This window comes from Branchiostoma belcheri, unplaced genomic scaffold (genome assembly GCF_001625305.1).
Source record: "Branchiostoma belcheri isolate BF01 breed outbred unplaced genomic scaffold, Haploidv18h27 scaffold63, whole genome shotgun sequence".
Classification (NCBI taxonomy): domain Eukaryota; kingdom Metazoa; phylum Chordata; class Leptocardii; order Amphioxiformes; family Branchiostomatidae; genus Branchiostoma; species Branchiostoma belcheri.
The window spans coordinates 1,041,120-1,068,980 of record NW_017804276.1 but is presented as its reverse complement, the minus strand read 5'-3'; the positions used below and the strand labels follow the sequence as shown (position 1 = coordinate 1,068,980).

Here is a 27,861-nt window from a genome sequence, read left to right as displayed (position 1 = left end):
GTGCCTAACCCGTGTAGGGCAACAGATGCCAGGTGTCACTCCCACCCAATTTCCTCACCACGGGAAGTGATGTACTGCTCGCTTTGATTGCCTCCGTGCGGCCCCAGACGGTATAATAGAACCATCACACTCCCTCCTCATCAATTATTCAAATCCACTCCAGCACACACACACACACAGGAGACAAAAACAAATCCAAGACATCACAAAAGGTACATGGGTTTTTATTCTGTTCCGTATGACAAAATATCTGCTTAGTCTACAGCACCTTACAAGTATGATCTCATGGAATGGTCTAAAGGTACAAATGGCAAATATCAAACACAGGCATATCCAAGTGACAGCCAAATACAAAAATAGCTCTTTCCCATTGATGACTGGAAATGCCAAGGTTACATTTGTCTTAATATGACGTGACTACAAAAATGTCTGGTATACACAGGGTCTTACACACTTCACTGTATATTTATACAATACACTACTCCACTACAACTATGAACAAGGGAAGCACACTGCAGTATGGAAGAAAATGATTGCATTGGTAATTGCCAGCCCACTTAACATCCACATTCATGACTATAAAGCCATCCCATTTAGATGTTGCTGGCTTTTAATCCCGCCTCATCCTGAAAGTTAAAAATAGATATGGACCGTCAGATGAGCACATCCGCAGGCGGCCGCTCGCTGGAAGGCCGATTCCTTTCCATCGCATCGATCGTCCAATCGATACTCTTAATCAGAAGGAAAGTTCTATCAAGAGCTCAGTACTCAAGTGTTGTATAAATCATACCGTGCGGCTTAATTGGTTAATGCGGACCACGGCGTCTCTGGGATGTGTCAATCCGACGGCCAGCGCGAGCGACTTTATCCAAGGCAGTGTACTACAACTACCGCGCTTAACGGACGAAAGAAACATAAATACAAAATCTTATAAGTATAACCAAAAACTTTCCATGTTGCTTTGCAAGAGCGGGTTCCCAAATCAGTCCCCATACCACACAAGAACTTGACAAGTATTAGATCACCAAAATGTTCCTTTGGTACACCTGCTCTGCAAAACACCTTGGACTTTTGTCAGAAAATATTAAAGATAAAAAATACGACAGGCTAACAAAAAAGTTCATAAAATGTCTCCTCTAGAAATACAAGTAAGTTTTTTCGTAACAACAAGTACACAACGATAAATTATTAATGATACATACTAACACACATGGTTCATAGAAATGTACAAATGACGGTCGGACAGTTACATGACTGGGTACTGCAACACAATGACTGACCAGCTGGCCTCGCGAGGTCCAGGGTCTCTAACAACACAACTGCTTCTTAACTGGGAAGTCTCGAGGACTGTATCTATCTGGTACGCACAAAGTGGGCTCATATTACAGGAAATAGAGGTGGGGGATTCACAATCAGAGAGCAAATTATCTGCGAGCCGGCGCCCTCTCTCCGGCGTTCCTCTCATCACCTGCGAGTAATTGTTGAGCAGCAGGTGTGTCGACAAGTTCATTAAATACTTATCACGGGTATGAAGGGAGCACATTTTCATTATGACGGACAAGGGGACTTCTCGATAACGGATTCCGCGCCTAATGGACACAATGGAAAACGGGATGGAGATGAGAAATAAGAAACACAAGAGCGGACTTTCGATCTCTCCCCGCCGCGGCCGGGACGGTCAGACGTACGTACAAGCAACAGACCAGCTGCTATGAGGTATCTTACTTAGTGTACTGCTCGGTTTCCAAGGAAGACATAGATCACAACAGCTCTGCTCGAAAGCTTCAGCTTTCACATCAAACATGGCGACTATCAACATACAACATAACCGGAGGTTATACCACGGGGCGTTTGTGAGAAGTCAACGGTTCACAAAAAAAAGTTTGTCTGAAACAGCCACGGACTTTCGCCCGCGACAAGAGCGCCCTGACCCAGAAATATCCAACCAGAAGGATCACAGAAATAATCCGAGTTGATGGTTTATGAATGAAACGATGTGAGAAGCTTCGAGTCAGTGATTTCATTTGGCAGACGGTTGTATTAATTGCCGACCAAGATGGCAGCACATTAGGGGGAGGTATTGACCAATCTATAAATTGATCCCATCAATAATGGTTTCTGGCACATCACGGCGCAGCAACAGTATCATCACATACTATAACTCCGGTAATTTCAGCAATCACAGGGCCGTGGGCCCGCAGCCTGCGACGTGATTGCGAGCATTTCGCCAATATCGCAATCAACGGGAGTCTTCGCTAAATCAACTGTCCCCCCGTCTGCGAAAGCTGTGATGGGGTACACACACACTCACACGCTCGGGAGCGGCACTACCTATGATACAAGTACACGGGGCATGGGTGACTAGCTTAATGGGGAATTACTGGGCTCCCCAGCATATGCACCTACTCAGGAGGTTAATTATGAAAGCTGGGGAGGCCTGTCTACATGGGCTGAAGCTGAAGTAGGCTTTGGGGACACATTTGCCTAGCCTTAGAGGTCAGGAATTATTAGTACTGCAAACCCCATATGCAGCGTTTCATCAGTCATGTTACTGTGGCCAAAAGAGCCACTGGTCTTTTTAGGGCATCAGTATTACAACAATATTTATCTAGTCAAACAAAATTCTCTACTGTCTACTCTACACTAACATTCTGAAATGGTTACAGGTTAAACCATTGGTCAATCATTTCTTATCATCTCAAATATTGCCATAATTATACGCAGGCGCCTGGTTTAACTTATTGTAACATTTCCATCTAAAAACAACAATCTCTTAGCAGGTTACCCTTGACTTCATTAGCTACAACAAAATAAAAGTATTGTTGTTACGTCCACTAGCGCAAAGTATAACTCCGTCCTCTCGTAACATATTGACTGCAATTTTACCACCCAGGCGGGCTCTGTTGATACGTGAAAAGAAGAAACTACATATTCTTATCATAGCATGATCTCTGCAACACACGTTGCCGTTTGAAATAAAATAAGAAAACGTGGTAAGGAGCCTTGTGCTGGTTCCATATCCTTGTCCCTTTCCGTTTGAGGAACACTCCGTAACTTCCATATCTGTCCTCCTGGATACTCTCGCCATATAACAGGAAATATATTTCTCTTTTTATCGTCTCATATAGCTGGTCCCTCTACTGTCCATTCTACAGCCTACTTTGGTTCTTCTGTCCCCTTTTCACAAAATGATTTTTGTTCTCTCTTTGTTATATAAATGCATCGTCAGTTCTGTATACCTACAGGTCACGCCTTGACATTGTTCATGTCGGTGTGGGTTTTTAGATGCAACTCCAGCGCGGTGGCTGAGGAGCAGACCTCGTTGCAGACGTTACACGTGGTCTTCCACCCCCAGGTGTTGTGTCTGTCGTTCCCGTTCATCTCGGCGGGGCTCTTCTTGGGGCCGGCGTCGAGGGCGTCGTTGTTGTTGTACAGGGGGTGGTCGGCGGCGCCAAACTTGGGGAAGGAGTTCATCATGCTGCTGTGACTCTGGATGACGGGGATCTCATTGGCCTTCGGCATGGAGGCGATGCCATTGCTCAGCGCGCCGGGGAACGGGAAGAAGTGCTCGGGACCCAGCGGGGCATGGCCGAACAGCTCGTTGGCCTTGGACACCAGGCTGAAGGGCATCTCCACGGAGAGGCGGCGGCCGCGCCGGCCGGCCGAGTTCCACATGTGGGTGCCCATGTGCACCTTGAGGTTGCCCTTGGTGGTGAAGGCCTTCTTACACACGTGGCATTGATACGGCTTGTCACCTGACAAAACAACAACAAAACAACAATAAAAAACTAGCTCACATATACAGAACAACAGTCTAATCCTATGTGTACTTAACCTTCACCCTGGTGAAAGCCATTTGGCACCCAATTTCTATCCCTTATGGGGCCCCTGGGTTAGGCAGCAGGTTAATTCAGCTTATTATCTGGCCAAAGGTAAAATGTTGCAATGGAACCAGAAAGAGACAAATTCTTTTAACGAAAAATTTGAAAAATGAGGTGGGGCTAAGATCGTAACAAGGTGGTGCGGTGTTATTTCTCCATTGTTCAAAGAGAGTCCTCACTGTGTACTACTTAACACTACCGTAAGCAGTTACGATCAAGCTCTGGTTTGTGGTTTCTCCCTACTGTTCTGAACGGGTACCGCTGTTTTTAATTCTCCCACAAGCCACTGCAATCTCTTGTAATTGATCTGCAGAAGAGATCCACTGTGCCACCACGCAGCAGGCCGCACATAAAAATTCAGAACTCCAGGCGCCCCAAGTGCACAAGTAAATCAATGGTTTTGCACCATGTTTTTACTAACGGGCACACTTAGCAGTACCACTACAGCCCCAAATGTTTCTCCAATGGTAACTGAATTGTCTTGATTTCTTCTTCAGAGGAGAGATGGGGCATTGTCGGAGTGTTAATAGAATTAACGCTGCCAAATTGGCCGCACAGGTTGTAGATTACACATTCGGCTCTCATGTAGTGCATTGTCTCTAAAACGTCATTACAGAAAGGAGGAAAAAATGGCACTGTGAAAATAATTTTTATCACTTATAAGAGATTTGTATGTTATGAAGATGTTCAAATATTCACATTCAGTCAAAAGCTTTTCATTTCAAGAAATTCCCTTTTCGTTTCATCTTGTAAAAAATCTCTGTAGAGCTATCGCTCAACTAGTCACAGTACTTGTGATATCATGCACATATGTTGACAAGACTTCCAAAAAGATTGCCCGGGAGGGACCACCTGAATGTTCCCAAGCATGCAACCTGTCGGACCAGTTGATGCATTTGAAATCAGGAGGACGTAAAAAAATTGATCCGTTTTGACTTAATGGTGTTTTATGACAAATTCATGTGAACCATGTGACCCCGGTTTTAATGAGTCGGAAACGGTGACTTCACTCTCCACTGGAAAACAGAGAAAGCCGCTCCGTCCTTTTGTTGTCTCGACAAGTCTGCTCTTTTTCACTTGACAGTCCTTAACGACTCTCCAATCAGCTTAAACTTGGACGGAAAGTTGATCTTAAGAAGGATTTTCATGACAACTGAAATGATCCAACAGACAAGCTCACTGTCTTTTTGTCCCTTTGACTAAATATAGTACGGTCCTCCAGCCGTGAGGTATTCCTAAACACAGGTCCCTAAGAATATTAGACTACAGAGGTGCGATTGTTGTCTGAAACGGAATATGTCTCATCTTCGCACTGTTTACTCACGCTTCAGTACACTGACAGCGCTTCAAATATTCCCAAACTCCTTATCATTTCATCATCTGTGCAGCCGGACGTTTGGAGCGGAAACTTTACAGTCAAGGTGTATCAGTGGTCGAAATACTTTTTTTCAGTACTCTGCAATATTGCAGAAGAGTCAAAATTTTGTTCTGCAATTTGGAAATACTTTCTGCAAATACACAAGCCTCCATATTACAACCTTTCTGCAAATACACAAGCCTCCATATTACAACCTTTCTGCAAATACACAAGCCTCCATACTACAACCTTCTCAAACCAATAATTCCTTTTTTACATCACATATAGCTTTGTAAATCTGTACAGTAGCATTACTGGACTGCAGGAGAATTTCAGGTTTATAAGCATAAACTATGGATTAATATGCAAATTAGTGAAGACAATTTTTTGGAAGTCCAAAAGGAAACAAAAGTTAGACAAGTCAAGACAAGGATGATGCAAATTAGTGAAGAAGCTCCTGTTGTTTCAGAACAGTCTGTCCCTGCCCCTGGGGCCTGGAAGTTTTAGTTTGCTAAATTGAAAACTAATGAATCTGGAGCCTATTTTTCCTTCTGCAAAATTGCAGATTGTATAATTTTTTCTTCTGCAATCTTGAAAATCTATCTGCAGATTGCAGACTGCAGGCAGGTATTTCGAACACTGTGTATGTTTCTTTGGGTGTGAAGAGTTAATTGCTGCAGCTGAAAGAGAGTGGACCCAAAAAGGCGGTTCCTGGGTGGTTTGACTGTCCTGAAATGTAGCACCCAATTTTCATATCACCAACCTTGGAGTATTCACTCACAATCAGTGCCAGAGGGTACATTTTAGTGCTGCCTGACAAAACTACAAGGCTACACACTAATTACATCTATCATATCAGGGCAAGTAATACACAAAAGGGAAACACAACAAGGAGTCTTTGTAACTCAAAAGATGGACAAGAACTTGTGACAAAACCTGCCAAAAGGTAGCTGTTTAAATAAAGTCAGCTTGTAAGTTGTAAGCCCCATCTCACACTACTTTGTTATGCACCATTAAACTGTAGCCACTTAAAATATTCTTCACATTTATGCATCAGTATATCAACTGCCTGCTGTTGCTTTGTGTCTAAACAGAACAACTGACAGACCATCCCGGTCATGGAATGCAGACCTCTCTCCGTGTGTCTTTCAATTTGCGTCTCGAAAGGACAAAGATGTTAACCGTTCTTTCTGCCTTCACGGAGAAAAATAAAATCTTATCAACATTTTCATCAAAATTGCCAGAGGTAAAATTAAGAGGAAGCCAATTGGAAGTGGCCAAAACGTGGTGTTTCAAAGTTTCAGGGGGGACATATCCATGGAACCACTGGTGCTCAATACAGCTTTGGTCCTGCAAAATGAGGGGACAGTGACAAAGTTTGAGTTGGAGAGGGCAGAACATCACTTTTTTGACACATGGCCATGAACTCACTGACATTTTGGAAAGGCCACAAGATAGATTTACTCTGTCATTGTCTGCAATTATTTTTGACATATATGAATGACCTAGCACAAATGGAATGTGCCCAAGGCTAGCACAAGTATCTTCCAGCAAAAACAAATTATTGATGTCATGATGTCGTCACTTATAACCTTTGGTGGGAAATCATGAGTTCTCACTGGGCGTAACTGTCATTTGCTTTTCAAATTCAGAATTACTTCCGCCACATAAACTTTCACTGCATAACTATCAAAAATGATTTTTAAGGTTTCCCTGTTAGTATCTGTTGCTCAAAAATCAAGGTTCAGAATGCAATAGAATTAGAATTTAGAATTTAAGCCAAGTTTGAGATCAAATAAAAACCTAAAACACAGACTGGTGCAGACAGACCCCCAGATTTCTCAGAAAAATATATATTATAAAGCTGAGTGATGCAAGACACCTTATATTTAATGAGCTGACATTTTCAGTTGGATAACATTAAAACATACATTTACAAACAAGCCTCAACAAGCCATGAGAACCCAGTTATCAATAGAGAATCGTTAGGCACATGGCTACTTCAGTGTGTGAAAGGTTATGTACATGTAAGGACAGAAATGCAATCCTCTCCTGACAAAGCCCATGTTGGATTAGACACAGTGACTTACGTCATCTCTCTTGCGGAGTGCAGGAGGAATATGTAACACTGATGGAGATCCTCATGAAACAAACAAACAAACAAACAGACAAAACAAACAAACCTGTGTGGGTGCGAATATGGATCTGCAGAGCGCTGTGGGATGAGAAGATCTTCTGGCAGGCGTAGCACTGGTGCTTGATGGGCGTGCGCTTGGCCGGTGGGTGGGCGCTGTCGTTGGCGCTCAGGCTCCGCTTGTGGTTGTTGTTGGGTTGCTCGGCGCCGGATGAGGCCGGCGGGGAGGAGCCGTCGTGCGGTTGGCTGTTCCTGGGCTGCTCGAGCATCTGCGAAGGCAGGTCGCGGATCTTGTGAGTCAGCATGTGCTGTTTCAGGTTGCCTCGGGTGGAGAAGCCACGCTCGCACACCTGGCACAGTCGGGGTGGGGGTGGGGGGGTAGAATTAGTCCCGTTTCAACTCTCACCACCCTCCCCTTTCTACAGTACAGTACAGCCACAGTCCCACCCCTTCTGGTGGTATGGGACTGTATTATAGCCTGGTTTCCACCCTATTCCAGCTACAATTAGCTCTTCTGAATGTTTCCTGGCCTAATGATAGTCTGGCACCCGTCCCCATTTAACTTTCTCCCTGCTGCCTAACTTAGCAACCAATAATTGTTACCCACATGGCTACTTCAGTGTGCTAAGGTTTGAACATTTGGCAGCCCATCAGCTAACTTCATAAACAGGTTAGACTATTTGAAAGGGTGCCATCAGAAGAGCAGACTGGAGCTGGAAAAGGGTAGACACCACACCAGAAACTGTTTAAAAAAACCTCACGGCAAAATCACACTCTGGCCAACTTCACATGATCCAAACACAAAAGGACTGGACAGGGGTATTTCACATTTGTGACGGACTGACCACGGAATCAAAGACTCGTGTTTGTTTTGAGTCTACTGATTTCGAGGGAGTCTTTGCAATGTAGGAGACACTGAACTTTGTTGCAAATATTTGAGCAGGACTGTTGGAATGTCATGTTGTCACACACACAAACAGAGCTTTGAATCCATGACAGTTGGCCATATTTGGACAATACTTCAAATCACTAGTTTCTCATCACACACGTCACACCAAGCTCTGCTTCTAAAACAGCTCTACGGGCGTTTTCTCAAGACTAATTTTCTCAGAAGTATGCCATCAAAGATAGGGAAGGTCGAGACTGAAAAAGTCCAAACTCAATTTTCAGGAATTATCAATTTACCGTCTGCAAGTCAGCGAGATGGTTCTCTGCCTTAAGATGGCCGTCTATCTTGATCTGAATGTGGGAGACATAACGACAATGAATCAAGTGTCCGGCATGGCTAGCAATGAGAAACTAGAAATTGATCAAGCAAAAAAATGACGGAAAAGCACTCGTCCTACAACGACTACAACATTTCCATCCATGCCAAACAGACTTAGTAATAACCTAAGACATCTCGAAAGACGAGACATAAGGAATACGGAAGGCTTTTTTCGTGAGCAGTAATTCAGGGGAGCCGAACTGTTTCGCTGGTCTTTAATGCTGAACGATATAATCCCCCTCCCTTAACAGCCGGTCTGGAACACTCCCAATCTTCGGTCTTACCCTTAAGTTTACCAGCAATTGCAATCAGAAATAACCACAAATGGCCACTCTTAATCAACTTGCTGGGAATTGGCTGGCCTAATTTAGATCTGTCAGGCTCAACAGAAGCTCATGGAGACTATTGAATTTGAATCAGCAGCGCTGCGCTAACATTGCTCATCTCTCCTATCTACGGAAAAAATCTCGGGTTGACACAACCGGACTGCTGGGGATTGAGAATTTACCACCACACGAAGTACGTTATGTTCCTTCTAAATGTTTTCTCGCGGAAAACAGACACCCGTCAAGGACAATGTAGTCCGGAACGAGAAAGGAGATCATGAAAATCTACCGGGTCAACATGTTTTCTTTGATAGGTTTCACTCGAAAAGCTACGCCATTCCTCAGCGATAATAACGCGGGGACGTTAAACTTCCGTGACAGGTCTGCGTGGCCGTTGTTGGATATTATCTCCTCTCTTACGGCTAAGATTAATGGTGCACTTACTCCCTTGTCGTTGGGAAAATCTTTTCAATTTCTACAGCGGTGACAAAACATGGTTTGATCTGACAGCCACTATGTCACACGTTTTCTCCGCCGCGCTATCTTACTTAATCATAAGTTTCTCGTGTCAGGGGTCCCTCAGAACTTCTGCGGAGCAGAGAAGAGTGCAGACTTAAAAAAAAATGGGTGATGGATCGTTTTCTTTGGGATGGAGTTAGCGTAGCTTCTGCAACGTCCAAGGATGTGGAATAATTCTAAAAAAACATTCTTAATGATATCACGGTGGCCCGGTGGCCAATCTGTTTTTTTGGAGTGCAGTTACATGTAGTAACACAACTTCTGTCATATCTACGGATGCCTAAAACTTTTGATAAAAGATATATGAAACAATCAAAAGGGAATGGCTGCCAACCGAACTTGCTGGAATACTTGTTAAAAAACCCACTGTACGAAGTACAATTCAGCCTCGCTTGCTGGAAGTGTTCGTTTTCCATAAATAAACCATTTCTTTCTCTCTTTCTTTTTGTCTTGTGTCAGACGACACAGGAGCTCTTGAAGTCTACGTAAGTTTCTTATGACATGGTAAATGACATGGTAGGGACCATTCCTACCTCGCATTTGAAGGGCCTCTCCTTGGTGTGGCTTCTCATGTGGATCTCCAGGGCGCTCCTGCAGGCGAAGGTCTTGCCGCAGATGTCGCAGGTGGTGCTGAGGTACCAGTTGCCCATCTCCATGTTGTGGAGGCTGTTGGGAGAGGTGGACCCTCCGTTGACCGGGGACATCGGGTGGCTGTTTGTTGTCGGCGTCGTTGTCGTCGGCCCGGGCTCTGCCGAGGAGGACCGCGGGGTGAGGTCCAGCGCCCCTGTGCTGTCCACGGACATGTCGTAGGACGAGTTGTCGTCAGCTGCGTCCTGCTTCTCCGAGCTGTCCTCGGGGTACACCCCGTTTGGAGTGGGCGCCTTCTCCTCCTCTCGGCTCAGGCTCTCCAGCTCGGCGGCCGACCCGGGAGAGCTGGCGAACGAGGATTTGCTCTCCTCCGCCATGGGGATGCTGCCTCGGCTGCTCATCATGCTGGAGATGAACTCGGCGCTCTTGATGTTGGAGGGTAGGGGCTGCGTGATGTTGGAGTCCAGGCCCTTGACGTGGTTCTCCAGGGCGGACAGTGTGGCTGAGAAGGTGGCGGGGATCATGGTGGGGGGACCGACATCGTCTTCCGGCATGGGCGTCCCGAAGGCGGACGTCATGACTCCGTTTCTATCCGGCTCCTTGAGGGAGGAGCCTTCGTCGCTCGGCTCCCCTCCATTCCCGATCGGAGGCCGAGGGGCTGCCAATGAGGTAGGTGGTATGACGTCCGGCCTGCCTACGGGCAGGAAGCTGTTGGCGTCGGCGGGCTCGGTGTGCATGCGGATGTGCTGCTGCAGCACAAGCGAGTTGGTGAACTCCTTGTGGCAGACGGGACACTTGTGGAGGATGCGCAGCGGGGGCTTGGCGCGGTGCACCCCCAGGTGGGTCTTGAGGTTGCCCTTGGTGGTGAAGGCGCGGCTGCAGATCCGGCACTTGTACGGCCGCTCGCCGGTGTGGGTGCGGTAGTGCATCTGCAGGGCGCTCTTGCAGGACAGGATGCGGTGACACAGGTGGCACTGGTTGGGGTCTGTGAGCTTCTGCTCGATGTTCTCCACCAGCTGCTGTAGCTTGGACGTCTCCGGGGTCCGCACCGTCTCCATGAAGTTGTTGAGGTCCACGTCCGGCCTGTGGTACAAGTCCAGGGCCAGGCTAATACTGGTGGGCAGCTCCGGGGTGGAGCTGAGAGGGGTGAAAGCCGTCGTCGGCGGGGTGGCCGACGCCTCCGGGGATGGAGATGGCATGGAGCTGGGAGTGGAGGGAGCTGGAGACTTCTCACTCCTCATGCTGTCAGCTGTGCCATCCTTACTGCCCTCGTCGGTAGCAGTCGTCGACATCGGAGTCTTGGGGTCTTCCTCTTTCTTGACAGGAGGGTTGGCTGGGACGAGTCCAGGAGCCGCCGGGCCTGGCATGCCTTCAGAGCTCGGCGGGAGGGGAAGGGGTGTGTGAGGTCCTTCTGGGGTACGTGGCATTGGGGGGATGGGGAGGGACAGGGGCGGCAGGGGGAAGCTGGGTGGGGTGGGGGTTGTCCCTTCCTCCGGCTGAGAGAAGAGGGGAGGGGGCACGGGGTGGGAAATGGGTGATGAGGAGGCTGGGGGTACGAACCCAGCTGGTGTGTGGATGCACGGTGCCCCCGGTTTGTCAAACTTGTCCAGGTACTCGGGTACAGGGCTGGGGTGCATCTTGATGTGCGGGTACTTGGCCTTGTGCCGCTGGAAGTGGACTTTGAGGTTGCCCTTGGTGGAGAAGCGGTTGCCGCACACGTTGCACTTGAACGGGCGCTCTCCTGTGTGCGAGCGTAGATGGATCTGCAGCGCACTGTCGCTGCCGAACACCTTGCCGCAGAAGCGACACTTGTGCTTGAAGAAGGGGTCTTCCGAGCCGGGCTTGGTGTCGAAGACTCCGACATTTGGCGGCTTGCCTTTGCGATGACGTAGCATGAAGTCCATCGGCATGAAGGGTGCAGAAGAGTTGGGTGGTTGTGGGGGCAGGAGAGAGTTCTGCAGCCCGTTGGTGTGCTGTTGGAGCAGACCTAGAGGGTGTGGTGCCAGCCCTGGAGGGTGGGGCAGGATACTCTCCGTGGAAGTGATTGGCGGCGAGCTGGTGGTTGGAGGAGGGTTACTGCTGCTTGATAGTGGGGACGGCTGTGGGGAGGATTGGCCGAGGGGTGTGCTCAGGGGCGGCAGGGGTTGTGGTCCGGAACTGGGCGGGGCTGACGTCAGGGCTGGCAGCGGTGGGGGGGCTGACACCGGAGTCAGCGGCATCGGGAATGGTCGCGGGAGGCCAACTGAGGACGACAGCGTATTTGACAACGTTGTCAGCGCCGAGGTCAGCGCGTTGGAGGTGAGGGGATTTGGCAATGGCGGGAGGGGGGGAAGGGGTAGGTTTGGAATGTAGAGGGCAAGGTGTTGTTGAATCTGCTGGATCAGTTGTAGCTGATGCAGCTGCTGCTGCTGGAGAACTCCCAGCTGTTCCTGGATGGACCCGAGGTCCCCTGCAGGCGGATCGTGGCCGAACTGGGCCACTGCCACCCTTGTCATATCCAGGCTTTCTAGAGCCACGTTCGTGAGAGGGATGTCGCGACTAAGGCGAGCTGAATCTCCTTCTTGAGGTAGGAATGGTGTGTTTTGAGAAGATGACCTGATACTGCTCATGTCTTGTGCCTTGCTGCCGTCGTTGGTGGGACTCGTGGCGGTCGGTCTGGGGCTGCAGCCGGTCGGGCTGCCAGTGTCATCTTCCACGTCGGGTTGGCTGACTTGCATCTTTTCGAAAGCTTCCTCATTCTCCTCACAGACTACTTCATCATCGTCGAAAATCAGGACGATTCGTTTATTGGTGCAGGCTTTCTTGTGATGCAAGAAGTCGGCCAAGATGAGGAACTCGGCGCGACATTTGCCACAGACGTGGGCGTCTCGTAGTGCCTCGCTCCCGACCTCGCCCTCCAGTGTGACGCTTGTATTTCCTGCAACAAACAAGAGAAGACAAGGTTAGACTCACTCTCCAATACAGGAAGAACATGGCAAAGATGGCAGTTACTACCTAGACTGAGTACCTGGCTGGGAAACACGGTACACGGGAAGGATCCCCCAACAGGCTGGTTGAACTTGGACGAGGCGCTGCATGTTCACACTTCACAATCAACAACTTGAACCCAGGGAAGACCCACGCCCCGAACAGCGCAAATTGCTTGGGAGAGGAGAGCAGACACCCGGGTGATCATTCAGGGCAAGAACATCTTGCAAATGTTCCCAAAATGGCAGTGCCGCTGACATAATAACTTCATATATGAGTGCGATTGGTTCTTTAGTGATTTAGTATTCTATTCTGCTACACTGTTGGGGACCCAATCAGACAGCGGCTGAAAATTGACAGCGTGATTCTGCCTGCGTGTGCAATTTTTCCCGATCGATAGAGTAAACGCAAGACGGGAATGAATCATTCGGACAACCGCGGTCCGTCATATTTCGAAAATGATTAGTGAAAATGGGAAGGCAAGGCTGGAACTATTTAAGGAGCAGTATCGATTAGAAGTAAGCACGTCGTTTGCATTTGAATTTTATGTTCACTGTCCGTGGGTCTGTGAAATTCCTTGCGTCTGTTTTAGGCAAGCCATAAATAATACACTATACGAAGATGAGCTCGCTCTATTCCTCATTTCGCCCATGGAGGAATGAGAATCGATCGTTCGTTTAAAGCCCGTTGAAATATGTGCCCCCTTGTTTCCTTGCCAATCAGGCCATTTTCATCGCAACTTCATCTCCAAGTTCGCAGATGCAATTTCTCGCAGATAAGACCCAGATTGATTTTCTCGGCGCGGAGTCAGAAACTTTGAATTATTGCTGCACTATCAAGGCATGTTAAAAGCTGTTTGTTAATGGATGAATATGCAACGGCAATCGATTTGTGTACTCCATCCGCGCGCTGCGTGACTTCCATGTAGAGCATATCAAGTAAGTACACTTCGAAAAGCCTCTGAACTATCTGTTTCCACATAGATATGCTCCACTCCCAAATACCCTTGCAAATGCAGCTGTGTCCCCGAAACGTTCGTGGATCGATTTCCCTCCCTTAAAGCATCTCTTGGTAATTGCTTTAAAACATTCTGAGCTGTCACATGAGTTAAGCCCTTTCTTAGAAGAGAAATGGGTATGAAAGGCTATCGATTTTCGGCCCAAACTTGGGGGGAAATACAACTAGGAAGGGGAGTTCCGTAATTTTGGATGTCGTACAGAAAAAGTCTTCCACGGAGGACAATCTCTCGATGTTACAGCTAAGTAATGAATTCACATTCTGCTCGAGCACCTTTCATTTGCCCGTTAACTACTCATCTTAACGATCCATCTCACAAGACCCGCGCTCGAGATGAATCTGGTGCATTTGTAACCGACTAATATGCAATATTTAGCCGTAATAGCCCCCGCTTTCAAGAGCGCGCCATTATTGCCATTATTGCAATCAATACGGCGAATCCTGACAAATCTTCCCCACCACCTCAGACAACAACTTTCATAAAAATCAAGGGGGCCACGCAATTTGCTAGCTAGCCGGGGCTGTCCCGACAGTCCACTCAAATCAGACCCTTCTCCGAAAGGGCTGCCAACCAACAGATTTATTCTGCCACTTACAGGCAAACAAGAGACATTCTTCAGTCCAAGTATGTGTCCTGAGATTTTCACATCATGCATTCCGGAGCAACTTGTTTTAATGAAACATAAGACCCGAAGGGCTGGGAGGCACGGTCGTAAAACTGCACGGGAGTATGCCACTGATGCCCGGACCACCCCATCGCGACGGTTTCCAGGGCCCAGGTTTTATCTAATAGACATTGATTATGTGGCGCGATGAATATGGAATTCATTTTGGGGAAAGATTGGTCGTGAGGACGAGCCAGGCATTAAAAAAACTCGAAAAGCGTGCGCATGAAACATTCAGGACTGTCTCCGTTAACTTCTAATGACGGACGTCATCGTGCAACACTCCAGAATTCCAAACCAAATCCAGAGCTGGGCAATCAACACTGACAATTACAACACTGGCTTGCCAACTGTTATCAACTTCTGCCCAATGTGAAGCAACTCCTAGTACTAATACTAGCACAGCACCAGAAACTATTCCCCTCAAGTCACACAGGCACTGGTACTGCTATGGTAAAGGGTACATGTTATGGGGGCTGAACCAGAGAATTGTGGGATGCCTGGGATCCACCAATACCAGCCAAGCAGCCATGGAGCAGACGGCCATGTTGTCCTATTTACAACCAAAATTGGAGACAGTATTTTTGTCTCTAAAATAGATAATTCTAACACAAAGAACATAACAATAGATGCATCAAGGATCACACAAAATGCTTATGCCACTTCATATGGACAAAATGCACAAGAAGAACCCCATGCTTTGTGTATCTAGTAATGAAGAAATATGTGAGATTTTGTCACCTTATTGCTTTCTTGACTTCATACAAAGCACGGCATGAGCTAGTTATGCTTGCTTTCATTGAATTTAACCATGATAACAAAGATTAACGGATATTACATGTATGTACTTCTGTTTGTACTTTATTGAGAGTTATCATTGTTATCAACTGTATACATGTATAACGAGCTACATATCAGACTGACATTTCCCTCCGGTGTATACTAATGTCTATCGCATTACAACGGTTGCCATGGTTGCTCATTATAATATTGTCCCCAGTCCCCTGTTCAATTACAGAAACCAGCCCCATCTGCTGGCCACAGCATGTACTGCAATACACCTCTGCTGGCAAATCTACCTAACAACTCAACCCACACTCACACAGTCACAGTACAGTTAAAAACCCAACTTCCAGTAGCATCCTTCCTCTAAGTAAGGCGCGTTTACAAGAGTAACAGACCGGGTTTTGAAATACCAAGCAGCAACCTGTGATTTGAAGTTATTGCAGTCAAAACAGTTGACAACTTTGCAGGGTAAAAAATTCATAATCAGTAATCACAGTTTTGCAAATCAACTGCATTCTACTCAACTTATTACAAAAAGCCAAACTAAAATCTGTTGTTTGATTTAAATTAAGGGTGGCATGTTAAAAAAATCAAGGGTGTTGTTAAAACCTATGAAGGTGACATAATTTAGCACTAAACTTGCTCCAAGTTGTTGTTCTTCAAAGTTCTTTCCCAAGTATGTGCTTTCAGTTCTATCCATTTCCAACCTACGTCTTACTGAAAATCATGGTTTGCGGTTACAAGTTGTCAACAATCATATGTCTCATAGTAAAAACGCAGAGTAGAACATAGTAGAACAGTTGCCCTTTTGCTTCCTGTCAGTCCCAAATACTGCCATTGTTCATTCAGAACACTCAGAGAATTCAAATCAAGAACAGATGCCTTTCTAAATGTGATATTATAGACTTCTGCAAGATAGAAAGGGTACTCAAAACATCAACTTTTCGATGGTAAAATGTCAGAATACATTTTTAACAATGCCACTTTAATGAACTAGCTGTACGTGTTGTTGATCTGGGTCAAATGTATGTTCCAAAAACGTGTCTCACTTTTCTCTAAAAATGTGCCACTCTTTCAGGTCCAACCCCTTCCTACCTGGAACAACCCCCAACCCTTGACATGTCTGTCTAACCCATGTATGTACCTCCCTGAACTACAATAGAACACTCACCTTTTTGAATTCTCTCCATGCCCCTGCCCTAATATCCTACCCTTCCCACCTTCCGCTGAAAATCATCTAGGTATCATACGTATTGGATTTCAGCTGGTATGAATCATGATACCCCTGTGGGGGCAAGTTTTGTTTTCTCTGGAGACTGTGGGCTATGCTCCACTAGGCAAAGTCTCAAGTTCTTCATTCATAACTTTAACCTCTCAAAACTGGTTCTCCAGGTTCTGGGCCTGTGCAGGTATGCATAGTTAAACGGACACCTGCCACTTATAAGCACCTGAAAATTTCTGTTGGCCTGGTCTTATCAAAGCTCTCTTTGTGGCTGCACTTCAGATGTGTACAATGGAACAGAACTTTCACTCTGGCAACAGACTCTGACCTTCTCTTTAACTTAGCCAAACAAAAAATACAGGCAAAAACCTGACATAGGTTTCAAGAATTGTTGAGCTGCCATATTTATGTATACGGTCACAGTGTGGTATACGGTACAGCCGTTAATCCAAAGGTTTCAAACTGTGTTGTGTTTTCCCAACCAATGGAAGAATAGCTTGCTAAAGGCGAACTAAAATCGGACCGAAATAAACTCAACTCACAACTCCTAAGAACAATGCAGTTCAAAATGGTACCTACGTCCAATCAGGCATGTAGCCTTCCATGTTATACACTACAGATTTTGTTTGGGCTGGGAGGAAGCAGAGTCATAACAAAACATGCCTACTAAAAATGTCCGCCCCAGGTGACAAGTATGTTTGAGTACCCAAAAACAGAGCTGTGACTTCATAGGAAAGCCAAACAACAGTGGCTTTATGTTGTTTCTACTACAGTGAAGCCATTCAACCTACAAAATGCTGACTCAAAATATCAGCTACTTACAGTATACTCGTTAAAAAAACATACCTGTACGTTTCAGGAAACGAAGTGCTTACTTTGAACAGGGTTATATCTAATGAATTTCAAACAAAAAAGATGGACAAATATTTGTACCCACCCACCCTCTCCCAACAGAACGAACCCCTGTACTTTTGTGGACCCTTCTCATTCAAATTTCATTGAGTGCGGGGGTTCGTAATCGCACCTAAAAAGGTGTTTCTTTAAAAACACCAGAGCACAAACACAGCTACCAACAGCCAACCTTCTGTCCAACAGTTTGAACAAATACATACTCACTCCTAACAGCTTTTATTCTGTTGTCACTTCAGTCCTACACACATCCTGGAAGGGGTTAACAAGGTTTTAAAAACTAGCCCAACTTGAAAGCTATTTTAGGAACAAATTGAGGTGTTGAGAACCTAATAAAAAAATTGTGACATACACGGAGTAGCTGACATTCAAGCACCTCTAATTTTTGTGAGCCAAGTTTTGAAAGGTCATGGCGATCTTCAGTTTTGGCCAGAAGTTCACACATTGACAGGTTGTCCTGGTTCTTTTTCTGGTCCCCATGTTATTACTTGAGCTAAAAGTCGCAATTTTCTGTCCATTTGAGCACTGTGAACCACTTATCGTAGATAGTTTCCACAGATTTAAACCAATTCTGGCCTTTTATGGGCAGAAGAACATAGGAAAGGCAACAACACTTTGTTATTCAAAACCCAGTGTTCGTGACAAATGCTCTAGATTCCTCGGAATCTTGCCAAGTCATTTTGCAACAAGGTAGGCAAAGAAACTTGCCTCGCGCCAAAGTATATAGTAACAGTTCTTTGTTTCCTGTCTCTTAAAGTTTTGTTTCTTCAGAGATGCCTACAGTATACCTGTAGTGCACTGCTAGAATTTCTTGACATACTTAGGCAAATGCTGCCAGGTAACAAGGATCACACTTGAATAAAAAGTTCTCAAAAGTGGAAATTGGCTCCCGTGTTACACCACATCGCAGGGCAGATTAGTGCAAATACAGCCCGCCTCACCTTATATACATAACTGCCGCACAAAAGGACCTTTCATCTACACTAAAATGACGTTAGGGTGTTGCATGGGAACAACCTGTCACCTGGTTTAGAATGCATAGGGGAAACATTCACCCACCGCGGATCAACAACTCGCAGTTCGTTCCCCAAGCCCGGAAATCAACCTCGTCCCCAAGCATGCCCCGCGCACCGCGCCCGGTAATCAGTCACTTCAAACATGAACTGAAATAAACCAACACAACTCAAGAGCTAGACCCTGACCCCTGACCTCAGTCTGGCACTGGTACATGCAACCAGCTCGCTGGTTAAAAGATAACACTTTGATCCGACCTCCCTTTGTTTCCACTCAAGGTAATTGCAGAAAATAATAACACATTTCTGGTGAAATTATATCCTACAGCTTCCTGGCTTTTTGTTATGCACAGCTGTCTTTGACTCCCACCTATAAAATATGATAACTGGCATGCATATGATACAAGACATGCACACTACAACTTCTTTTAGTAAGATCTTTAGTACTGTATTGGTAGGAAAGTTTGATTATGTGAACTCACATGTATACAGTAACCATGTGGTGGCAAAAAGGAACTTACCTGCCAGTCACAACAACAATGATTTTTTTACTTGAATCTTCTTCAATTTTGTCTGCCAATGGTAAATTTCTGTGATCAAAATCAGATAATTCGGAAAAGACTGAAAGCATGCAAATATCTGGTTGTAGCAGTCTTTTTCTTTCATGGCTAAAATGCAAGATCGACACCAGATGAGGACTACACTGTCTATTTGGACCCAGCTATTAGTGTAAGTGTGTCCAGATGACATGCAGCAAATTACTTCTTTGATACATTTCTTCACTCTCCCCTCCTGAAAAACCAAAAACGTCTGTTTATCCCTCTCTTCAATGGTAAAATGAAGCCAGTAGGCAGTAGTCAGAAGTCAGTAGTCTGTGAAGATAGTAATTGTTTCCCTTGGGATTTGGTATATTCAACTGCTGCATCTGATTATAAGCATAATTTTAACTGCATTCCATGAATGTTGTGTTTTTATAAGGCTCTTGGTTCATTGGCAAGAAGATTATCTGTCATACACCACCTTTTCTTAGCATGGCTTTGTCTATTTTCACACTGATTTTGCTTACACTCATCAGGATTAGCTGCTTTTTAGACTGTGTTTCCTCCTCCCAAGACCAGCTCGCTGTTCAAACTTTTGCCATACTGAAATCTAAGAAATGTTGTGCTGACTTCGAAACAACAGTTTCCATCTCATATTCACAAGAAAACCATCAGTGCAGGCAGAACACCGTGTAGATTTTTGCCCCATAACTGGTTCAATGTTGTTCCCAAGAGTTCATGATAGCAATTCCAGACGGCTGACCCAGTCTGAGCCAGTGACAGGGGATCCGAGAGGTCACCAAATGATGGGGCCTCCCACCAACAGTTTTCCACCACCTCACCTTGAATGTCTACTTGTGAGTTCCCAGGTCTGGAAATACTTCTATTTTCTGTATGCCAACTCTGGTGCAGGTAATATACAAACTAGAGTGTACCACACAAAATTAAAGCAAAACCACAAACTTTCATAAATATTTTTAAAATCACATTTTACTTTACCTCTTTTCATTCTACATGGTAGATATTGTTTAGAAACCATTTTAATTCTTAAATTTGCATTTCATGAATGGTAACGATTATCACAGGAAACAAAAATTCACATCTAGTACATGGACTGGTGCAGGTTAGGCGCAGGTATACTGAAATACCTGCACAGTCCCAATCCTACCTGCACTAACCTGCATGTGAAGGTGGCATTTCGAGGCTCCAACTTTCGTTCTACAAGTTCAACTTTATACGTCTACGCTGACAACCAGACATAGGCATTAACTTCAAAAACACTGTCCTGTTTTTGTAGTGATTAGGAAAGACACAACCACCAAGTTGCCAATACACACACTAGGGAAAATGTCTGGGTGCTAGACAGCCCAGCCAACTACAGCAAAATAAAGTGGTAACAGTTTCTTCTACTAGTTCTAGTTCAATGTCCAACATTTTCATCATCAAAGTAAAGCAGCACATTGAATTATCTGTGCCATCTAGACACCAGACAAAGCCATATACAGTATTTCTAGGATATGAAATACCTTTGTTCTTCAGTGTTGTAAATGTAAAATTTTCATTGTATGAAGAATGTTCTCCAATTGTAACTTTACATTTGTAAAGTCAACACTTGTTTGTCCACACTAAAAATACCCCAAAATGCCAAATAACATGGTAATAGAGAGCAAAAGAGATGTGTATTGTTGAAGATATACAATACACCTTCCAGCAAGTATGTTGTACTTTTTTCTTGTCTTTTCTCATCTGCAATCAACATACTAGTAATCTGCATTCAATACTAGTATACTAGTGTTTAAAGTGTCTACAAACAGAAAGACAGACTTTCGAAACTTATTTTACCAAGCACTGATCATATTATCAAATCTACTTGCATGTAGCATTGTAATTCGCAACTGATGTTAGCGTGTGAAGCTCTGTTACACTGGGACAATACCCATTAAAAAGACTAGCTACCAGGACATACACTTGAAGGAGCTAAATTGGCTTTGTCAATCAAAAAGACTGGGTGATAATAGAAAGAAACAAGCACTTGCTAACAAGGAAGCAATTAGAGACTGTGCCAGGTCTTTTGTTCTTCTCTGCAGGACCTTACGAGGTGTAACAATTCCTCCCCTTTTCACAGACTTTTGTCAGTTCTGACAGTTACCTGTTCATAGGCCTTGTTATTATTACCACAAAGGAAAGTTGTAAACGTAACAGCAAATGGATGTTTTAATTTCTTCTACTAGAAGCTCTAGCCAGAACTTGGGAGTTAAAGCATGTAGACCACTAAGAGAATGGCTAGCCAAAGGCTAGCTAAAGTGGATCGAAATAAAACTTAAAACTCAAGTACAGACTCAAAACAATTTCAAGCAAGCCATGCATACACACGGCGAGATCTCTCTGCTTTAGTTGAAGTAATTTCTGAAATAATTCTCCTTTTAGTCAAGATTATAATATTGCCAGTGACAAATTTTCCTTGGTGCAGTCGAGGCTGAATTATGGCAAATGCTATTTTTGCAACAGGAAATGCCTTTTCCTCCATGGTGCCATTATAAAGCCACCTATTGATGGAAATTGACAGTAATTTGCATGTTAATTATTTTGGGGTCAACAAGCACAAATCTGTTACCATATTTGTTGCCATGACAACCCATGTTAAACAGAGGAAACAAAGGCACATCCAGCCAATCATCATAGGAAGTCTAGACGGACAGATGTGCCTCTGTTCTAGCCCCGAACTGCCAAAATTTTACTGACGCTCATAACTATAAAACCTTCAAATGGAAGATATCAGAATCTAGCAATTTTGTGCGAACTAAACTGTGCATACAAAATAAGAATATGATTCTAAACACTAAAATCATTTAGAGATACAGCAGGATTTCAGTTTCATACAGAATATTAGAAAATAATCAAATTTTCACATATCTAGAGCATATCTGAATATTGTATACAACAAAGTTGTGAAACTGAACTTTCCCACCCCTGAAAAACAAAAGTTACATCCCTCACATGTTGTCATCTAATCTTCTGGACTAAGGAGTAACATATGTCACCGCATGTCATGCGAAACCCTTCAGGCTCCTTTGACAACTCTCACAGGAAGTTATTCACAACCAAAACTGCCTGTGTCTGTCAGAGACCAAATCCAGTTTTCCCCGAGATGGTCAAACTCAAAAGTGGACAGCCAGGCGTTATTTACATGTAGAGTGGACTGTGAAGATCGACATATTTTCATGGGGAGGTGGATACGGAGCACAATGGAGTTCTTGAGATAGGAGGAATCCTGGCCATCCTACATCTATCCTTGTGTCAGATATCCCGCATTCCTCCAGACCACGGTCGGTAAACATTTGTGTGATCCAACATTTGCAGAGGAAGGTCAAATTTCTGCATTCAGCTTGAATTGTGTCCTGGCGGCTATGCAACCGGAGACGCCCGCTATTCTGAGGGGATTATCATCCCAACCAACTTTTCAAGGGATGCCACGGATGATAGACTGTGAAAGTAGAATTTTAATGAGGGAAAACTTGATGCTTCAATTCAAGCCGGACAAAGGGCGCAAACTTGCATAACGGACAGTGGCATACCAACACTGAATATAATACTTGCTGAAAAATGTAACCATCAGTCAAATATTTCAACAACAAAAAAATATGACTTAAGTTTTTGACTGAATGAGAGTAATTTTTCGTGTCATATCTCTCTCTCTAACTTAGGATACCAGAAATCTCAGATAACATACCTGTATCTTCTTCGCATTGTTCAAGAACGGCAAACATACTATCTTAAGCACCTAAGAAGGATTCTGCTCCGTAAGTAGACTAGAAAGAGCTATATTTGGAAGGTGCCCCCAAAACAAAGGCAGAGGCAGAAAGAAAGTGATCCAATCAGGGCGTCACAAGGCAACAAGCGGGGCCTGATCGTGGACGGCCTGTATGGGAAGTAGGGCCCCATGCAGAAATGATTTGTAGAAAGTCATATTACATGTATTAGCAAATACCCCACAAAAAAGAAGTCCTGTGTCCTTGTCATGAAAGGGGGCTTGTGACACGAGAAATAACGCTGCCATCAATCAGCCAGGCACCCCGGGTTCGGAATGCAAAACAATAGTCAAGTCCCAACATCACGCCATGGTACGCCTGTAATATATGACTTCATATCAACTTTGCTACATGCCAAACATCTGTCCTGTGTATTTGGGCCCGGGAGCCCTCAAAACAAACCTGGCGTGCTCAACTAGTTACTGTTGCCCTCCAGTTGTTAAAACAAGGGTACGGCAAGGAAAATTTGAGTTGGAAGAAGGTAGGATACATCCATAGGCTTGTATGAAAAGGAAATGAAATTTGTATTGACAAAGCGGCGGGGGGCTTTGTTGCGATTCGCTCCTGTCCTTGCCCTATAAGACCCGGCGACAATGGAAAATATCACCGGGACAAAAAGGAAACGTTGCTGACACTGCACAGCCATGCAGGCATTTCATCCTCGGTTGTGTCATGCTCCACACACAAAAATGTACTCTCATATCTGATGAGAGATACAATCAGTGACACATGGACTCTTTCTTGACAGTTACCCCCAGACATGGAATGCACCAAAGTGGGGCCATCAAAACAAATCCGGAACCTGTGGACCAAGAAACGGCACGCAATGGATCTGACTTGAACTTCGCTTCATGTCAAACTTCTTCACAGTAGTCAATCAAATAGGGCGGGATGAAACTGTTCTCATCCTTCGCACTGTACACAACTACCCACCTGGTTTTCTACAGTTATCAATTTTTCACTTCACATGTCATAAAACAACCGTGTGTGAGTGGATCATTTTTACTTGCTGGTACTGTGGTAGATTAGCAAGATGTTGACTTCAGTTCAAATTTCATGACACTTCCATAACTCCTCTAGTTTCTGACATGTCAAGTCTCCGTCCGACCCCTTGAGTGGGAAAAATGTGGGAGGAAGGGACTAATGGCGACCATTTTTAGGGTGTGTGCCCTCTGACACGGAGCTTATGGTCAGGCCAGGGGCTAAACCAATCCGGGGATTTAGGGCTAGACTAGCAGGGTGTAGTTCACATGGAGTCAAGACCTATCAAGCCAGCGTTCAAATTCCAGTCTAGAACAAGTAAATCAGGCTCACAAACTGTCAGGGGCACATTTTAGCAGCATCATACAAACACTTGGCAGTTATTAGCGGTAGTTACAAAGGAATCACGAATAAGAATGGACTTCATTTTGTGAATTTTTAGCACGTATTTATTTAATTACCGGCACTATACACTTATGAATGAGATCAAAGACAACTTATGTTTGGAACACATCTACATGATAAAAAGTTGTCATGCAGTTATCTTTTGTACACATTCCTCCTTTTGACTACTAACATGCGCATGAAAATCTATGATATAGCTTGCTAAGAATAGTAAGATACAAAGATTAACAGTAATGCCAGACAACATGCTATCAGAAGTTTCCTCTTCTTCCAAACAGAGAGAGCTACCAATGAGAATCAGTAACTTCCATACTGCTCGGAAGTCCTAAAATGTTTTGTCACTTTTGTAATCTTTTTTTGGCCAAGTCCAAGTTGGCCTGTGATCAACAAAATCTGTTGTTGACACCGGTCCAAGGAAATTCCTAACAAGATGCTACCTGGTGTGGATGGATGTAGTCGCCTGGTAGTCTTATTTATAACTGTGCCATATGCTCATACCAGATACAAAATTTTACTTTGTTTACAACTAGCAATGTTCTAAATTAATGTTTCTTTGAGTGAAAACATGTATTTCCTTGATGGTGTGAGGTTTTGGGTATCTAGGTGAAGATATTTCAGGAAGATACATGATTGGGGTTGTACAACAAGGATAGGTCATGTCAACTTCTAAGAAATCTACATAACTCGATTCAGCAATAACAAAGCAGGCGAAGATAATTATTGGCTGCATAAAAGTGCCTCTGGCTACTTGCATTCTTTCCCTCCACTCTACCAGCTAATCATCGAAGGATGCCACATGATTCCAAGTTGGCATTTACGTCAACGCGACTCCTGGAATACGTTGGACAAAAGAGACTCCTGCGAAAGACTCTACCTAAAACTGTGCAGCAATTGTGATGATACAAACAAGATGTTTGGGCATATAAAAGTTCAAAGAAAGACTCTCCCCAAGGGTAATCTGCACAGGAAACCGTAAGGATTTCCCCTGCTAACGGTGAATTGCTTCCGGACCCCTGTGTGTAAAACTTATGAAAATTCCTGTCAAAAGGCCCAATTTGGAGCGAGTATTCATACATGGCAGGGACTATCATCATTCATCAAAATTTTGGCTGACTGATGTTGTCTGCGCACTGGTCCTTCCACTTATTAGCTGGGGTGAAATGGCCGTACTATAAATCATCACCCATTATTCTGAAAATAAATGCCCCATTCAGGCATCACATGATTGCTGCTGCTGTTATTATGATGCCGCTGTGTTTCTTGTGTGTACTGTAGTGAGCTACCAGAGTCGGCAGCCAAATACTTGTGCTATTAGCATGTTTGCCTTTGCATCAGCATACTTCTACAACTCTGCATTTAAGCTGAGCAAACAGAGCGCTGTGGATTCATGCGTAGTTATTTACCTTTGCACAATTTCCAGTCAACTCATTTTTGTGACAAGTACCGACCCCTTGGCAGGCATAAGATCGGCCTGATAAAACACAATGGTGGCGGTAGAAAGAATTCAGGCATGATTTTGAAGAGAGTAACAAATGATCTGCCCAACACAATGGGGGCTGAACTTTTTACATCGGATATCTCTTCAAAGCAGTTGCTATGCAGGGTAATAAATTATGGCGAGATTTATGTATTTACCTGGCAGTTTTCCACTGATGCATTACTATAATGGGAGTGTTTTTGTTCTCGGGGAGAAACTTTTCGCCACAGCGTTCTTTACGTCTTTCGACTTGGAGTGTGCCACCGTCGTGGTTAGAAGTTTTGAGTTAGAAACGCGTAACTTGGAGACTAACCGTGGCGGAGGTATTTGTTTGAACTAATATGCATGCGAGCTGAAATGCCGATACAGCCCAGGATTGGGACCATTGTTTACTCAGAGTGGCTAGTCAATGCCTTTCAAAAGACAGACAACAGTCTTCAACAGGCTAAAAGCATAGCTCAAGTTTCCATGACAGAAAAGTGGGAAACACGCACCCCCTTGCTGTACAATATGATTTACATACCTAAAACACACCCAAGCTTTTTAAGTTGATACTTTTTTCACATTCATGAAGGAAAAACATACTTCTGGGTTGAGAAATCAACACAGAATTTGAGAAATCTACAACAAGGAGGCCTTTGTTTTCCCTCCAAGGCCCAAGGGTTTGGTTTCAACAATATGAAGTCGTGTAAATGAAAAGCGGGTCGCCATATTTATCTTTCAACTTCGAGTCCTTGAAGAAGGGACCTTTGGGAATGGAGGGAAGCGGGAACGACTTGACAAATTATGCAAACTAGCGCTCCGACAGTCTAGCCCACAACTTTAGGAGGGAGTCCCCACGACTCTAAAAACCCACTGGCACGTAGAGGAAAGGAGTACCCAACTTCTCAGTGTGGGTAAAAATAATAAGGTTGGGTGTCGTTCATCAACACCTCAGTTTGATGTGCTTTTGGCGCAAACAAAGGCCATGAGAGAGCAGGCGGTGGTCGGGGGAAAAGAAAGATGCGCGCGGCTAGCTAGGGGAGTGAAGCAGGCCGCCGCGCGCCCCCAATGTGGCCCCCAGGCACCCTGGCCTGCCCTTTCTGACCTTCGGCACAACTTCTAGGTCCGATCCTATCGCTCGCCCGGGTCCCTTGAGCCGGGTGAGTGGGGGGACCCGAGCCTGACACACGTCGGTCCCCTCCCTTCCCACTCCCCGAGCACGAGTTGGGTGGCCGGGGTTGTGTGGCTGGCCGTGTCACGGCGGCAGGCCCACCGCCATAACTCAGCCCACAGCACCCCCAAGCAGGCCCCGCCCGAGCGGCGCACACCGGTCCCCCGCACGCCACGCCGTTACCAACACACACACACTCTCTTCAACACTTCTTCAAGACAAAAATAACCGTCTCAAACTCCCCCTACAAGTCTCCCTCCCCACCCAAAGTGTCGGGAAAAGTTGCCCGGACATTCCTTCAGTGTCCCGGGCGGAGTGGCGAGGAGAAGAAACGCTACGCGCCACGGGCTCCCTCGCCATGCACCAAGCCAACTGTGGCATTCGTGGCAGCTCACACACACTTCAACTTAAAGAAATTGTCAAGATAGCGGATTTCCTTAAACTTCTAAACTTGGCCGGTTCAAGGGTACGGGCGCTACAAGTTAGCAACAGGGATCGTAAGGTATCGTGGAAGGTTTCTGGCAGGGTCTGGGCTAGGTAAGAGTGATCGGGACGCCCCGGCAAAGCCACCCATTCACAAATCTGGACAAACATTTTATCAGATGTCAAAATGCCGATACGGGGGGACTAGGTCCTCCGGGCAGGTCTTACGGGGTTCTCGCAACACTCACCCTGCTCTAGCAGCGAAGCTACGTCTGGCTCCGACTCCAAATGTTGCGGCCGGGCCTGCTTGCGCCGCGACATCCTCTCACAGCAGCAGCAACAATGAAAAAGATTAAAAATTTTGAAATTCTCGAGTTCGAAAATTACGGAAATTAAGAAGGCGGTGGTCATTGCGCATGTCTG

At 45.1% G+C, this 27,861-nt stretch overlaps 1 protein-coding gene across 5 annotated transcripts; it reads right to left on the bottom strand.

Annotated features, from left to right (window-relative positions):
* Window positions 1-203: 203 nt before the first annotated feature.
* LOC109483255 (sal-like protein 3) lies at window positions 204-27,861 on the bottom strand. Of its 5 annotated transcripts, none has more exons than XM_019786239.1 (5): window positions 27,687-27,861; window positions 10,018-12,989; window positions 8,558-8,611; window positions 7,422-7,722; window positions 204-3,755 (listed from the first exon to the last, which is right to left on the bottom strand). In XM_019786239.1, exons 1-5 carry the CDS (start codon window positions 27,847-27,849, stop codon window positions 3,247-3,249), a joined length of 3,999 nt encoding a protein of 1,332 aa, XP_019641798.1. In that variant the 5' UTR covers window positions 27,850-27,861; the 3' UTR covers window positions 204-3,246. The 5 variants fall into 5 exon arrangements, with proteins under 5 accessions (XP_019641798.1, XP_019641800.1, XP_019641802.1 ...); XM_019786241.1 differs by having other exon boundaries at window positions 7,422-7,641; XM_019786243.1 differs by lacking the exon at window positions 27,687-27,861 and adding an exon at window positions 18,698-18,773.

Bases quoted from the DNA above. Each gene is read 5' to 3' on its own strand.
- LOC109483255 (XM_019786239.1), bottom strand. From the start codon at position 27,849: ATGACCACCGCCTTCTTAATTTCCGTAATTTTCGAACTCGAGAATTTC. The intron at 8,612-10,017 runs GTAGGAATGGTC...TCCCACATTCAG, and splicing joins AGAGGCCCTTCAAATGCGAG to ATCAAGATAGACGGCCATCT. The intron at 3,756-7,421 runs GTTTGTTTGTTT...TTGTTTTGTCAG, and splicing joins CCATATTCGCACCCACACAG to GTGACAAGCCGTATCAATGC.